The 16,566-nt window shown below is 41.6% G+C and overlaps 1 protein-coding gene across 1 annotated transcript in view; it reads right to left on the bottom strand.

The window, feature by feature from the left end:
- MICAL3 (microtubule associated monooxygenase, calponin and LIM domain containing 3) overlaps positions 1–16,566 on the bottom strand; it is a 131,228-nt gene that overhangs the window by 7,368 nt on the left and 107,294 nt on the right. The window contains exons 37-40 of the mRNA XM_058805709.1: positions 15,705–15,812; positions 14,502–14,595; positions 9,702–9,752; positions 1,151–1,216 (exon numbers count right to left, since the gene is read on the bottom strand). Coding sequence (XP_058661692.1) covers positions 1,151–1,216; positions 9,702–9,752; positions 14,502–14,595; positions 15,705–15,812 — 319 coding nt within the window. The remainder of the gene's footprint in view (positions 1–1,150; positions 1,217–9,701; positions 9,753–14,501; positions 14,596–15,704; positions 15,813–16,566) is intronic.

Here is a 16,566-nt window from a genome sequence, read left to right as displayed (position 1 = left end):
GCTACTTAATTCAGACCCGTACCACATTAATGGCTACTTAATTCAGACCCATGCCCTGCCTCATCCTCAGTAGTCAGAGAAGCGCTGCCCTGCAGTTACACAAGGGAGAGCCTACGACTCCTAGTAAGCTGCAGCTTGGGCTGCCTTTGGAAATACATCATACCAGCCCCTGGGGGAACACCAGGCTGGGATGTAGCACCCTAAGAGCCCCTGAGGACTTGATAGCAGTGTGTTGCTCAGTTCCAAGCATTCCTTTCTGAGCATCTCTGCACAATATGCCCACGTGGCGACAGGAGAGGGAGACTGTACATGCAGATGTCCAGTGCTGTGGCGCCATGAAAACACTGGGAAGTCTCCCCTTCCTTTCCAATGCCAGGATGTATAGAAAACAAATGCCTCTAAGAAAAAGCCAAAACCACAATGCTACTGACCTATGGAATACGTAAGTATTTTTAAACAGCCAATGAGTAGAGGAATAATGGGAGGACTGGAAAGGGAGCACTGACAACTGATGTGAGGGAGCACTATGGAAAGCAGATAAGTGGTTAGCAAAATTACACCATGAACACACATAAAACAACCCCTTCCCCATGCCTTGGCAATGGAAACTCTACAGCAAACTCCATTTGGGATAGTTAAAGAATGCACTCAGCAAGACAGATGAGGGAGAACTAGTCTAACTTAAGGTCTGTTGGCTTTTAAAGTTCACGGATGTTTTTCAAATCAGTCCTTATAAAGACACAGTATTCCTTTAATCCCTATATGCTAATTAAAAGGCAGTATTTAAGGAAACAGATTGTCATTCCCTTATCCCACCTTCCAAACATGTTTCAGGAGGAATAGAGTGATTGAAGCCACCAAATGAAAATAGAAACTTTAGTGTGTGACACTTCTGGTCCCACAGCTGCTGCCCATTGTCCCTCCCAGTCACTGCACCTTCTGTTGCACAGCTGGGACTAGCAAAAGGGATACTGTACCTTTAACAGCTTGCCACAGGCTCAGAGAAGCTGGTTACCAGGTAGCTACAGACAAGGCTGGCTTGGGGACACAGCAAGAAAAGGGCTGGGGTCCCTGTGGTCACTGGCTGACTAGTGCTGCTATGAGAACCCAGCTGTGGGCAGGAGGACAGGGGTGTGTGAGGTTACGTTACCTTCATGGGCACAGCAAGGGCAGAAGGAGAGAGGTCTACGACGTGGTGTCCCGCCATTGGGCTCAACTTCAATAGGACCAAACGAGGAAGAGGAAGAGGCAGGAGAGGAAGAGGAAGTTGGAAGTGGAACAGAAGAGGAGGAAAGGGGTGAAATAAAAGACAAGCAAAGGACAAAAAGCATAAGAGTGAGAAAGAAAGGAAACACAAGAAGAAAAAGAAAAGAAAAAATACAAGAAATGGAGAAGCAGAAACAAGGGATACAGTCTACAGATGAATAATGTCCCTAATAAGCACAGATAACAGGTAAGAGGTAGACTGAGGTACTGGTGAACTCTTACTGAGCTGTACAAACACCAGGCAGGAGGTTACTGTTACTGCACTTTTCCTGATGTACAGTTTTCAGGTGCAAGGTCTTTAACCAAAAGCTTTGTGACCCAGATGTCAGGAGGAGTAGAGACATGTATTTAACTTCTGCTGATAAATGTCAGATTTCAAGCAGGGTTACAGTAAGTCTCACCAGCTGTAAGCAGCCACCCTACCTTCAGCTCTATCAGGACCATGCTCTTATCACCATGGCAGCACCCACTGATGGTAAAAGTGTCCTTTGCAATGGAATAGAATGTCTTCAGACAGGGAACACCACAGGGAGAATCTGATTACCATGGAACCAGCCTGCCAGGGTCTGCTGTTTCAAGTATGGTGAGTACACAGGTACCCCACCAGACTGCTGTGCTTAGGGGGAAAAAGGCTTTTACACAGATAAAGTGGTTCACATCAGGGTCTGTGGGGGCAGTGACCAACTGAGGACTCTGCAGAGTTAAACCAGGAAATTTAAAGCTCTCCCTTGGCATTCTCATTCCACAAAGCATTTTAAAGCTTACAAGTCCTGTTAGTACCAGTGACTTACTGAATCTTTATCATCTTTTCCATCAGCCAGTGGAGGACAAGCATTTCTCATCTCTCAAAAAGTTCAGTCTCTTTAACACCAAGAATTTGCTTTTCAGTGGTACTTAACATTACAGAGATAAACAGTAGGCAGTGACCAATGTCACTAATAGTTACAGGAGAACGAGCACCAGGGAGATGATGAACTCTGAAACATCAGAGACAGCACAATGGAACACTTACTGGGCTCAGGGCACAACTGCATTTATAAAGAGGAGGCATTTCTGTGTTGGGAAAAGGCATAAACTCCACCACAACAGCATGGTAAGAATAACACTCATTTTGGAGAAGTCAGCAGAGTTTGATGTTTGTGGTTCACAGAAAGCTCTACAAAAGTACCAGTGGACTGGGAAGGCTTTAGAAGGGACCATCACAGAACTAGACCAGCACATGGATGACACACTGGAGCAAGAGGGAGAGCACACCAGCTTCAAAGCCCGTGACTGAGCAGCAGGGCTTTCTCAGAAGAAGAAACCTCTGCACTGGAAGCAGGAAGGGGCAACATCAGGAGAGGTGCCACAGCTGGCCATAGGACAGTTACAAATAAAGCATGGTACCAACAACATTGAGAAAGTACCAGAACATTAATTACAGCTGTTCTGAATTTTCCAACTTCTGCATTAAAATAGAAAAATACTAAGGCTTTTTTTCCTACAACTGCCATTTCACAGATCAGGTTACAAATGTAAAAACAAACAAGAAAAACTCCAAACCACAAAGGTATGGTCAAGAATATGCTTCCATACAAAGCAGAGCATTTAGTGCATGATACTCAAATATTTTTAATTTCCCATCCTATCTTATTCAAATTAATTCTTTAAGCTAAAAGCTTTAATACTCTAACTTGGTCTAACCACTGTTTTGAGGGTGGCCAGGGAGATGGAGATTTAACTATGGAAAAAATCCACTTCTTTCAGGGCTTGAGATTTCATTCAGAACTGGGGGCTGGGGGGATTTGATACATTTCAAGCCATGAACATAGGGACTTGGTGAGGAACTTCCAGTTTCCATATTTGAGCTGAAAAGAAATACCCAGTATGTGAAAATGTCATTTATCTCATTGTGAAATGGCCACACACTGCTAGCTTTGTCAACAGCAAGCAAGTGGTGTGATACCTGGAGGATCCCAGCTTTAGTCTCCAGTGAAAAGCCCCAGGGATCACACAGCACCTGAGTAATGCAGAGCTCACTCCCCACAACTGCACTTTCCTCCCCTGCTCTTAGTTATCTTCCTACTCTTGTCTAAAGAAAATTTGTCCTTGAATCAAGTTACAAAGTCCACGGTATCTACACTAGTCCTGCTACTAGAAAAGTCAACATGTTTTTTCAGTAAGATAATAAACATAACCTTTGCAATTAAGATCCTTTCCAGCTACTCTAGATGTAAATTACAGTTAATTAAATTGGTAAATGCAGGTTATGATCATTGCAATTACTTTGGAAACAATTTCTGTCCAAAGTAGGATGATTAGCAAGGCTTTAGAAAGTCTTCCTTATATATTGGAGGGTCCTTAACAGCAAGAAGAAAGTGCAACCTGAAAACTTACTTCCCATGGTTCTCTAAAGCTTATTTTATGGCTTATTGCTCCAAAAGCCATTACTAATCTTACAGTAAATAGTATTATTAACTTATTATTAATAATATTATTGCATTGTTTAGAGAAGAGAAATCACCACCTCCCAGTCTCAATAAATTACAAATAGGATCATCACTGCAAGACAATTTTCCTGGATGTGGAGCCAGGGCCAGATAGAGTAAAACCCATTTCTTGTGCAAATTAGAAAAACCTCAACAACCTAACCTCCCTTTCTGTTTAAATCTTCTTCACCACCAAAAATATACTGACACATGTATTCATCCACAACATGGAGAAGTTCTGGCAGCAGCAACACCCACTGAAGCAGTTTGTTTGGAAGGAGCTGAAGGGCAAGAGAAGAACCATTTCTGTAATCTCCCCTTCTTAGGGTCCTGTACTGCCAGCAAGTAAGGTGTGGCTATAGCCTCTGGACAGAAAATTCCCATTTTTTTCACCAGAGGCATAAAGCTGCCAACAGACTAATGTTAGTCACGTTAGTCATGTTAGCCTTTCAGTGCCACAAGCCAACTCTTCTTTTGTGCAAAGCCTTGTAAAGCAGTCCAAGCTGCTGGCAAGCCAGAGCATGGTTTGGAGGCCAGAGCTGCAGCTTATTAAGAAAAAGAGTTCCTAAGCACACTGAACATTCTCAAGATGCAGAAGCTCTGCCTGGCACACCAGACACATCCCATCAATAAAGTGACTGGAATTACTTTGCTTCTGTGCAAAAAAGCCACAAGATTGACCTTGTTTGTCACAGTACTCTTGAGAGACTGCAGACTTTGCTACAGTGGTGGAAACCAAGAGCCAGGTGAAGAATAAATACCATAGCTTCAAAGTCTCTTCAAAACAAGGACCAGAAATTGTATAGTCACTATGTTCATTTTCACTGCACACTCTTCCTTGTTACAGAAGCTACATTGGACTGTTGCATTATTTTTTACTCTTTATTTACCTGTTGATTAAAGAGCAATTCTTCAGTTTGGTTTTGTCCTTTTCCTCTCTAGCTCCATAACACTTCTTCACAATCACAAGCCCAGTGGTCAAAATGATCAGGATGAAAAAGCACTGCACAGAGTCTGGGATGGCAGACCCCCTTATCCCCAAGCTGCAGCTCACACTGATCCCCTTCACTGTTTGCCCCTGTTTTTTGATATAAGAGCTGTGATGATTTCTGAGAAGTGGTGAGTCACTGCAAGTTAAATTTACTTGAACAGATATACCACTGACCAAGTGGGATCACATCATTTGCAAACTGTGCATCCAAAGCCTTTGATTTCTATATTGTTGACTAATCACAGTGGTTTGGAAAACAACAACAATGGACAGAAAACCCCAGCTCTGAGGCCAATCTCAATTCTGTGGAACTTGCCCTCACAAGTTACAAGCATGACACTTTGGGAACTTATTCTGCTAACAAACGCCATCCCTTTATTTATCAGGAATACCGAAAGCTCTGATTTTAAATCAGTGCTTAAAATATGGATCAGTCCAAAGGGGATCAGTAAGTGAAAGGGCACTGATCATAGTAAATGTCCTCTTTTCCACCCTTAAGAAGATCAGGTTATGATCAGAAGCCCAAGTACTGAAAAAAAAGCATTCTAACTTTACTATTTGGTGAAGCTGTTCAACAGCAGTGTTGTTAAAAACCAGAGATACAGAAAGCCAATTCTTACAGAACAGCATCCACAGAACTGCAGGCTGAGAGCAAGGATTTTGGCAAATGTCCCAAAAGCACATCACAGTTTATTAAATCTGGGTCAAACTCAATATCCTCTATAGTACAATCACTAAAAGTTTTCTGGGGAAAACCCACAGAGAACCAGATTGTCATGCAAACTGAACCACTTTTATTTATCCAGCAGAAGGGGGTGGGGGAAAGGCAGGGAAGGGAAGGGAAAAAATGGGGAAAGCAGTGGTTGGAGCAGAATACACACACAAATGACTCCAGAGAAGTGTTCTGATTCTACTAGACCTTGAGGCACTTCAGAATGCACTCAGAATGAATGCAGTCCTGCACTGCCCCTGTCTCCCATGACTGTTGTTTTTGTGTGCAGAAAAAAGCAGGTAAATGGCAATTGTCTAACAAGTACGGGTACTTAACAAGTTCTGCTTATCAAGTGCTCTTTCCTGCTCAAAATTTACAGCAAAGAAAACAAGTTACCAATTCACTTCAGAGTCAAAAACGGCTGCAGACTGCAAAAACAATGTTTATCTTACAACTCCATTCCCCTTTCAGAAGAGCTGTGTTTGCCAATCACAAGAAATAGGACTGATCCCACTTGAATATATCAGGCTCCAGCCTTGCAGAGTTAGACCTGCAAGACTTTAAAGGACATAGTAAACTCAAATGTTTTAAATAAGTTTAAAAAAAGGTGAAGTTGTTGTAGAGTGTGCTTTAAATAGAGTACAAAGATTTTTTAAAAGTCCAAACAATTGCACTTCCCTGCCCTGTTTACCTGATGTCATAAGGCCCTTGTCAAGAAGTGAAGGTGTGTGAATGAAATCAACACTATCAAACATACCAGCTCTCTTCCCTACATCCTTCTTGCCTCTCTTGGCATCCTCCAGCCAAGAAAAAAAGCATGATGGGAGTGTGTGGCTGTTTATTTAATGATTTCCTGTGGGTGCAAGGAAAATGAAACTGCTTGCTTGATGACACAGGAAACCATGGAGGTACTTTCCAGAGGCAGACAAGGAGCTGCTGGGTTAGGAGTTGAGGCTGGGACTAAGGAAGCAAGGTGACTAATGGAGAACTGACAAAAGAGAGGGAAAAAAGGGTAAGGGATGAAAGGAGAAGGCAGATTTGAGAAGAAGGCAGGACCTAAAACTTATTTGTCCACAGACAAATAATGTTGGGCAGAAGAGGAAGCAGAGCCCAAAAATTTTGGAAGTCCAAAGGCTGGGATTCAGACTGTGTCAGTGGGAAGACAAGACCAGGAATAGCTAGTGGAGAGAAATAGGATGGCTGAAGGGTGGAATGCTAGGATTTCTTTGACAAGAAGGCAGGATTAAAATTAAATGCCTAAGAATTAAAATGGAAGTGGGGTAAGGAGCTCTGGATGAAATAAGACAGGATCAGGACAAGGACCATCTCAAAAGAGGGAACAAAAGGACAAAGAATATATATCCACCAGACCAATGCATCCTTCCACTGTCTGGCTCAGAATCCATATTTTCAAGTCTCACTATTCCACAGCTCCCAACAAACATCTATAAAATCCACTGATTGTGCCCCATTTCCTCTCCATAAGGATCTACCCAGAAGATGACATCCTAGTGTTGCTACCAATTTTTCCATAAGGACATGATACACCTCTCTGTGGTGGATCTGAAAGTTATAAATCTGTTGATATATCAATATAATATAAAGTCTTAATTTCAGTTGACTTTGCAACCTTTGTAATGTTCTTTTAACCACACATGCATACAATATACACACAGGAGTAATTACTCAGAATTGAAATGTGACCATCTGTAGCATGAAATGAAACATCTGCGTTACAGCAACGGTACAAAACATTTCAGAACAGGAAGAGAGGATTATGACATCTGAGCACAGCAACAGAACTAGTTAAGATAGCAATCTGTAATCCTACACACTGGAAGTTGACCAGGATGTCAGAAGTTACCACTCCCCTAGTTGTGCAATCTGGAACAACTAAATATTACCAGTTTACAGATAACTTTCCAAAGTGCTTTGCAATTTTTGTTAATATTCTAGAATTTTGTTAATATTCTATTGCCATGCCCATGCCTCAGAGACATGGGTTGTCAATAGAATAATTAACTGTGCAGCATCTGCAGGGCTCAGCAGAACCTCCAGGGATTTTAATGGCTCTCTAGCCAGACATGTTAATAATCTTGAAGCTGAGCTCTGTATCTGCCACTTGAGCTGACAAGTTCACCAGAGCAATGTATCCCTTCTGGCAAAAGTGTTCTGGCAGCCCCAAAAGCAAATATAAAGCAAATTACACGGAGGCAACAAAATAATACTACAAAGCCACATACTCCAGGCTATACTGGCTCATTGCATTTAAAGGGATACTGCCCAATATAGTTTCTTTAAAATTTGTTTTGAAAACAGTGTTTTTGAGACAAGCAGAAATTTGATAGAGTTTTCAGATGTATCAACTGTTTTGAAAATAACCATGAATATTGCCTCTGACTGCTGGAAGCCCAAGTGACTGAGTCACCACACTAATAAAGCAGCCTGTTCAAAAATGACCACTCTGAGGTGACTGAGCTCAGAGAAACGGAAGAGTAAACGCGCAAAGAGATAAACAAATTCCATTTCCAATGAAGATTTTTTGCAGCACAATGAATTTTTTTAAGTGACAGTGTCCCTTTAAGCGAAGACTGTTTTGCTTTTCTTAAAGCACTATTAGTGTTTTGGATGGGATGGCTGTCTCTAAAGAGGCATTAGGAGCAAGGCAGGAGGAGGGAGAGGTGTAGTGGAGATAGCATTAAACAGGGATAAGGGTTTGTTAAGTGTGATTCAGCATCAACCCTTTTACAGCTCCTACTCTATGCACATCATGAGTATGGGCCAGCCCTGGTGGATACAGGGGAAGAGGATTTCAAAGTCTCTCTGCAGGAAATAGCCCAGGAAAGAAAGCCAGAAGGACTGAACAGCGAATGAAGCACAGGGCTAGCAGAGGACTATCACATCAAAATTAGCACAGGGCAACTGGGCAACAAATCAGATCTAAGGAAGAAAGTCTTCCATTCTGAAACTTGCACTTGGGTGGATATCTGAACTCAGGTGGATGTTCTTCAATAAAAGTCTATTGTGCCACAAGTAATTCTCAACAGGTAGGTACAGGAAGGTACTATGTGAGACAGCCTCCCTGGAGCAGGAGAAAAATGGCTGTTAAAAACCTGGGCAAGATTATATTTAAAGGATCAAATACAGAACACAATGAAATCAGGGAAGACTTCCAGGGATGTGTCCTGGATCAGGCCTAGAGCGTGTGGATCTCTCCCTCTGCAGAGCTGGTCTGCAATGCAGTCCCTCAAAAAAACACAGCTTAGATCAAGCAACTTCCTACTCTGAAAGATAAACTAAATGAGACCCTCAGATAACAAGGCAACTGAGCAGAGTTTGCTTTCTACTGAATCTGCTGACAGACAGACGTGTTCACTTCATAAGAACAGATTTTGGGTGGTTAAACTAGCAAAGGAAATTTTAATTTTCAAGACAGGCAAAGGCTAATCAAATGTCATTTGCAACCCAAAAGTAAATCCCCTACTAAGGGACTCAGGAACTAACATTAATTAAAGCAAGGGCAGAACCATAGTATAGAGTGATGACCAGATTCTTAAGTGAAAATGAGAACTAAACACTGCAATGTGTGTTTAGCACTAAATGGAGTATTAAAGCAATAGCATAGCAAGAGGCTTAATAGCTGTGGAGTGATGCAAACCGGATTCCAGCAAAAAATCACTGGAACTCTTTACAGCAAATTCTTTTTTAACCTTACAGTAAGACAAAACAAGAAAGAAGACATATGTGCCATCTGCAAATGTTTTCAAAGTCCCTTGAGGGAGCATTTTTGTTTTCTTAGATCAACAACACACTCTGGCTATTTTGGAAGGAAAAAACAAGCCTCAGAAGGGCAAGACAGAGGCAACAGTATGACTAATCCCTGACAGTGCTGTTTGCTTTGCTGCCCCCCTTAAAATACTTTCCTAAAGAAAACTTCAGTGATAGAGCTGGACTTCTCAAAGGAGAAGCAAAAAATCAGAATCACCTTCTACTGCTAGTGAGGAAGGTGGCTGGAGTGAAAACAGTAAGCAAATTTATAAAAAAAACAGCACTGTGAAAAATAGAAGAGGGAGCCTTACACATGTTTTGTAGAACATGCCAGGATCTCCTGTTCCTGAGCTGGAAAAGGGGTTCTGCTATCATCAGTCATGTGCAAGGGCTGTTTCTTCTTGTTTGTGAGCCAAGGATGGGAGAAGTAGGTGAAGGGAGGGTGGGGAGGAGTGTCAGCAGGGTTAGTGTCAGCAGGAGGTTCAGCCATACATACCACCCAGATGCAAGTCGATGAGGTCACTGTAATAAGACTCTCCCCAATAGTCTACAACAAGGAATTGGTGAAGACATAGTTATTGAGTCAGATACCCACCCTAGCCCCATACCATCAAAGCAATATATGAGAAAGACATGGAAACAAAAAAAGGGCAAACAAGAGACAGGCAGCTACACACATGGGCACACACACATATATAAACAAACACTGTATGTCTCTCTTTCTCTGTATTTATACATATATGTACACACATACACAAATATATCATATAGACATTGGGAAGATGAAGAGAAAATTTCCAGAAGGCAGGCTGGACTTCCAAGGGGAAAATGAAGAAGTTTACATAGAGACACTTCACCTATTTGTGTTTGCAGCAGTACCTGACTCTGATGTCTCTCCTGCTCTTGCTGAGAAAAGCAGAATTAATCCTGTTGCTTTGGAGCTGAGCAATGTGTCAGAAGGGAACTGTAATTTCTTAGGACAGCTGCAGGAAAGGTGTAAGGGTTGATTTTCTGGAGGTGAGTGAGTGGAGGATGGAGTGTGGCACACAGGTGAGGCACTGACTGAGTGCTGACATGGATGGCAAACACTCAGGTGTAGGAAGATGGGAGTGTGTGCTCCTGCTGATGCAGTCTCTGTGCCAGGGAAGAACTGCACAGCAGTTTTCAGGACAGAGATGTGCATTCCCACAGCTGCTAGAGACAGGGGCACCATGAGTCTAGCACTGGGAACATTTTGTTGGGAGGAGACAGATGGAAGTACTGAGAGCAACATTTCTCACTGCATATGATTCATTTGATGTAAAGAGGTGGCTCTTAAACTTTTCAGAATTGATCTGACAGGAGATGTTTTCCAAACTCTTAAAAATGACTATCAAGGTTTATGCTAGAGGGAATAAAAGAAAGTTCAAGAAATTTCTGATTTGACATATTTTTAAGTTAATGATTGACAAAAAAATTCACAGAGGAAATCCAAGTCATTAGCATGTCCAAACAGGCGAATGCACTAGAATACAAGTACACAAATATGCAAATGCACTCTAATACAAAGTACTGCTGCATTAGTCATATTGTATTACATTAATTAACTCATTCAGGGTGTCCCTTGGGACACCACAGAAAACTGAGAAAATTCTTCATTCATGATGCAATAGGAAGGGGGCAGGGAGGGAAGGAAAACAAGGGATGACAGTAGCTCAGACCACCTGTACCTCTCCCTGAAGCAGAGCTGACACTGCCACCCAAAATAGAGCTTACCCTCCTAAGCATTCATTCTTGCTCTGAATGCAGCTATCAAAGGCTGAGATTTCCAAAGATAATCACAGAGAACACATTAAGGCAATAAAGTAATCGTAGCTTGGGAGATTTTCTGAATCAGAAACTAAACCTTACACTGAGCATTCAGCTTCTGAAAGAATAAAAGAGCAACTGTGCCATGCCTGAGGCTGAGCTAATTTTAAAAAAGAAAAGAAGGTAGCCAAGAAGGCACAATTATTTTGTCAGAATTAAAGTTGATGGTGACCTACAAAATGTTTCTGAGTTTGATTAGTTGAAGAGCAAGTATGACCCTATAAATATTCCACCTTGACAAATAGCAGATAATGTGTGAAATTCCTGGAAAGAATATTGAGCTGCCTGTATCTATTGCTAAGATCAAAAGCTGTAATGTCTCAAGAAAACAGCAGGCCATCACTGTGAAAAACTGATTAACAATCTTTTCAGTATAAGTTACTTGACAATAACATATTAAGGATGATGCAAAATGGATAGAAAGTAGAAACAAAATTATTCTAAATAAATAAATTTTTATCTATAGAACTGGTTTTTGTTCTTACCAGTTGAACTAAAAAATGCTTTTTTCTAAAAATGGAAAGTGGTCCAGATGTGAGAGATTTGAGGAATTAAAGTTAGTGGAAGACCTCTACAAAAGAAAAATTTGCAAGATGGAAAGATGACTAAGAAGCAATAGTTAGAAGATGATAAACTACATAGAGAACTAGTTCAGTTGGTCTTGTCTTCTTCTATAATAGAAGAAGAAAAGAATCATTGCAAGTTACAGAATTCTGTTTCTTCTGATTGGATTTTTAAGTAGTAAGAAACTACTATTAACATTACCTAAAACTCCATATTTAAATGCTGATCAATAAGTGGTTTTTTCCTTTCCCTGCATGAAGGAACCTGAAAATCCCACTCATTACAGAGCCTAATACATTGTCCTGGAACAGTCAATACTGGCTGCTGCCTATGAAGAGCCATTATTTGGATGCTCTACTGCAATCCTTCTCTATTTATGGGGAAAAAGTAAGTGCACAGCAGACACATCTCCCAGGTTCCCCCATTTTTTCTCCTTGTACTACCTTATAAAGAATTTGGGTTTTTTAGATGGCAACACCACTTTACACGCTGCCTTTCCCCTTTTGAACTTTTGTTTTCATGTTTTCCTTAGGGGAGGGACTGATCAGAGACAGGAGCATGACCCCACACCTTTACACAAAGTCCTTGTTGATGTAGTAGCCACTGTTAGGTCACAATGCAGATGACAGAAAAATGATACTTCCCTCTTGAATAATTAGTGGATATTGCAGGCAGAAATAACTTTATGGAATGTGATACCACAGATCTCAAAAAGAAGGAATTCAGTTATTTTATTGCAAAGATGTAAAATGTCTGGAAAAGAAGAAGCTGAGGAGAAACCTTACTGCTCTCTACAACTTCCTGAAAGGAGGCTGGAGCCAGGTTGGGGGTGGTCTCTTCTCCCAAGTAACAAAACGAGAGAAATCACCTCAAGTTGTGCCAGGGGAGGTTTAGATTGGATATTAGGAAACATTTCCTCATGGAAAAGTTTGCCAAGCCCTGGAACAGCTTGCCCAGGGCAGTGGGGGAGCCCCCACCCTGGATGTGGCCTTTTAGGGACGTGGTTTAATGGAGGGCTTGGCAGTATTGGGTTAATTGCTGGACTCATGATCTTAGAGGTCTTTTCCAACTTAAATGATTCTATGGCCATGCAGGAGGACCTAGAGAGGTGAAGCATGGAATTGATTTATAATCTTGTATTTCAGTCAACACAGATTAGAACATGTTCGTTTCTCCCCACTCCAACAGTGTGTTTCTGGGTAATCCCCTGAATTAGGGGGAAGAATTTAGGATGGTGAAATCTTTATGTCAGTGTTAAGCTTCTGCAAACATATGACCTGTTGATAGAAATATTTTGCAAGAACAAAGCATAGCCTAGGGACTTCCTGAAGAAGAGATATCCCTTTTGCAAAGCAGGACCCACAATTTCACAGTTCTTCTAGGAAATTCACAAATACACAAGCTCATCTAAGACTGCTTCCATTTGGGAGAGCAGGAAGCGAGAAGCTATTTATCCAAATTCTGCAGTGTCTCATACAAAATTGTAATTCTTACTCTGTCCTCTCTGAATGTGTTTTAGGCATTCTATGATTCTTCAGTGAGAAAACTCTATAATGAATAAGATTCTCTCAGCTGCTAAGATTTCTCACTTGTGCTGGCATGTTTACGTGAAAGTCATTCAGCAGCTCATTAATCAAGATTATTTGGACTTCCAGATGAAAAGAAGCAAAATTAAAAGAACCACTGAAACAATGGAGGTGGCTTCAGTAAGTCCAGTCACAGGCAGGCCAGAGAACAGAGTGGGGCTACACAGGAACACACAGCATAAGGAAGGGGGCAGCCCCACAAAGACAGGCATTTGCACAAGGCTATTTTTGATCCCACAAATGAATAAAGACAGTCTGATCATACTGAAGTCCTCAAGACTGTTCTTCACACTTGTAGTACCTATTTGCTTTGCTGAGCACTCAGTCCAGCTTCTTTGGCACACCCTTGTGGAGCACCAGACATAGCTAATTTTGGGTGAGCAGTAACTGGCAGAAGCCACAACAGACTTCTTCTCTGGGGCACCCTCACTGCTTAATCAAGCTCCAACTTCAGAGGCATAGATGTGGCTCTTCAAGCAACAAGCAAACATTTTCCAAACATCTGTTCCACTGTTGCCATTTCTGAACTCTGACCCTTGTGATCAGGTACATCATCCTGGCCTTGTCAGGTACACACACACTGCATTTGCCTGTTGGATATTTGACTCCTTGCAAATTGAGGAGTTTTTTCCCAAATCATTATACTACTATCAGCATTATCTGAACCAGGTACTTCTCCACTGATTGCCAGATCAGATGATACTCACTAAATTTAATTTCAAGTACACACAGCATTTTTTTAACAGCTTGACATGGATACCTTTCAGTACACATGTGCATTTCTGCTCTGCACAACTTTGTCAGAAGTAGCCAGTGTGCTGGGCTGTGCAGTGAGGAAGATGTTCTGTGATGGTCCCTTGTAAGGACACTACCTTGATAATCCAACACAAGAGAGAAAGCACACACCATTCCACAATTATTTCCTTAACATACAAACAGGGTTGTCTCACTGTGACAACTCTGTGTGAATGGCAGCTGCAAAACCCCTGCAATTTTCCAGCTGTAGGATCCAGTAGTATGCACAAACAGCCATTAGTAGTAGCTGGAGAATTACCTCCTACACCTCAGGCAAAGGTAAATGATCTAAGTCTCTGCCAATAGGGAAGTCCCAGAATTAGAAGAAACACAGGAAAAACAAGGCCTCAAAAAGATAGCAGAAAAGGGAGAAGGGATTCACACTGGGATCAGTCTCTAGGCTATAATGGTCCAAATTGCCTCTAAAATCCAAACAGCTACAGATTTCTGCACAAGCACTTGGGAAGAAAACATGGAAAACCAAACCAAGTTGTGATGGATACCTGCTTCTCCTCGAAGGGCCTTCTCCACAGCAACTCCTCTCTCCTCGAGTTGCCTCTGCTTCTCTTCCACTTGTTCCAACTGCCGCTGGATAATCTGTTCAGAGAGGAATGGAGCAGAACTCACCAAAGCAATTCTCCTGCTCTGGCTGCAGCACACAGCCAGCACTAAGAGATTTCAGTCAGATTTGCCTTTTCAGAAACAAGTATTTGTAGTCAACAACACCCTGCTTTGTAGCTGGAGCTCTCTTCATAGAGAGCAGGCAGGAATAACTTCCCAAGGATATTTCCTGGGAATTGCAGCAAGGAACATCAGAGAAAGAGAAAACAATTCTTATCTCTACTTGCTGCTCTTGTTATTTTTGCACATGTAGAATGTGTTAGGAAGATTATTTACCTGAAGTGATTTATCAATTAGGTTCTACTAGGGATTATTTTGATTCCTTGGCCTGTTGGGTCAAAGCTGTGTCCTGGCTGTCTAGAGACAGTCATGGGTTTTTCTTTAGTATAGTTATAATATAGTATTAATGTAATATAGTACAGTTTTAATAAAGCAATTGTTCAGCCTTCTGAATCAATAGAGTCAGATCCCAATCATTCCACACACTGGGGACTCCCTACATTCAGTACTGCTCCAACAACAAGCATCACAGATTCCAGTGACAGCACCCTCCCCACCCCGTTGTATCTTAACTCTTAAATTTGCAAACACCTTGATATTAATTTATTTCCTACAACTCCTATCACCTGAACATTGAATTGAAAGGTGATGCTATTCAGACAGCTGAGCCTCTGCCTTGAGTCTTTGACAAATCCCATCACCTGTAGATGCTGTTGGCAGTTTTCCAGCAGACTCTCTGGTAATAAAGGTTAATTTGATAACACATCACCCACTAGCATACCCTAGCAAAGCAATGATAGGGTGCAGCTACATCAGGCATTATGTGAGTATCACTGCTCCATTCAGTGCATGATGCTTGCTAGAAAGGTGCTATGGGCATTATTTTTCTCACTGTAAAACTCTCATGATAGGTTTTGGCCATCCTTCACTTCTCTGTGGCATGACATGAAATTTGAAAGAGGGAGCAGGAGCGCTCATGTAGAAAGAGAGGATTCTGTTCTGATACCCTCAGAGGAATGTCAGGATCAGGGTGCTGTCACACAGAGTTGTCTGTGTGCCATGACAAGAGGCTTGTGAGACGCTACCTGAGCTCTGTGTAACCTCTTTAGCTCCTCTTGCTTGGCTTGTCTGCGGGCAGCTTTCTGTACTCGCCGCGTCAGCTTGGCGTTCAGCTCCTCCTCTGTGTAGGCCCTCTGAAGGAAGGAAAACAGCAGCAGATCTTATTTACATGCTCAGGGATATGAGGGCAGGGATGACCATTTTCTCTTCCAAAAATCTCAGAAGGGAGGTGTTCTGTCTTTGCCATGGCTGTGTCAAAAGTCAAGCTTCTGTAGGCAAAGGTGTTCACAGTGCAGTGAGCAACAATTTCAGGATCAAATCAGGAGTGAAGAAGCATTGAAGCCAGCTGCAAAGCTGTGGTTTTATATGACATCCCACCCCTGCCTTCCACTGCTATATGAAACCTCTCCCAAAGATCAAACCAGTTTTTATTCTCAGTAATTTTCATTTCTCAGTAAATTTAGCCAAATAGATTTAGATAAATCAATGAGTGCCATGTAGAGGGTTCATCTTGACAGGAGTCCTCTTGATTTCATTTTAATTAGAGGATAAAGGCTTGTCTAAATGAACAGTTACAGCAGTGTAAGCTAAGAAATTACTACAGACTAATGTAGAATATTGCACCACCAGAAGCCATCCAAAAGGGAAAAAGCTATGTTTATAGAAATAAAAGGCTAGTTTCTCTTATTTTCTGTCAGTGAAACTAGTTCAAGAATATGTCTTTCTAACATTACTGAAATTTGGTTTAGGATCTTACCAGATACACCAGTTGGATATATCATGGCCTAGAACGGCTTTCTCTCAAAGAGATTGAAAAGTGTCAAAAAAAACTTTGACAACTGCACTAAGTAAACTACAGTGAAGAAAAAGCCTCCTTTCTCATGTACA

The sequence above is a fragment of the Ammospiza caudacuta genome, chromosome 5 (assembly GCF_027887145.1).
Source record: "Ammospiza caudacuta isolate bAmmCau1 chromosome 5, bAmmCau1.pri, whole genome shotgun sequence".
NCBI lineage: Eukaryota > Metazoa > Chordata > Aves > Passeriformes > Passerellidae > Ammospiza > Ammospiza caudacuta.
This window is presented reverse-complemented; position numbering and strand designations above follow the sequence as displayed.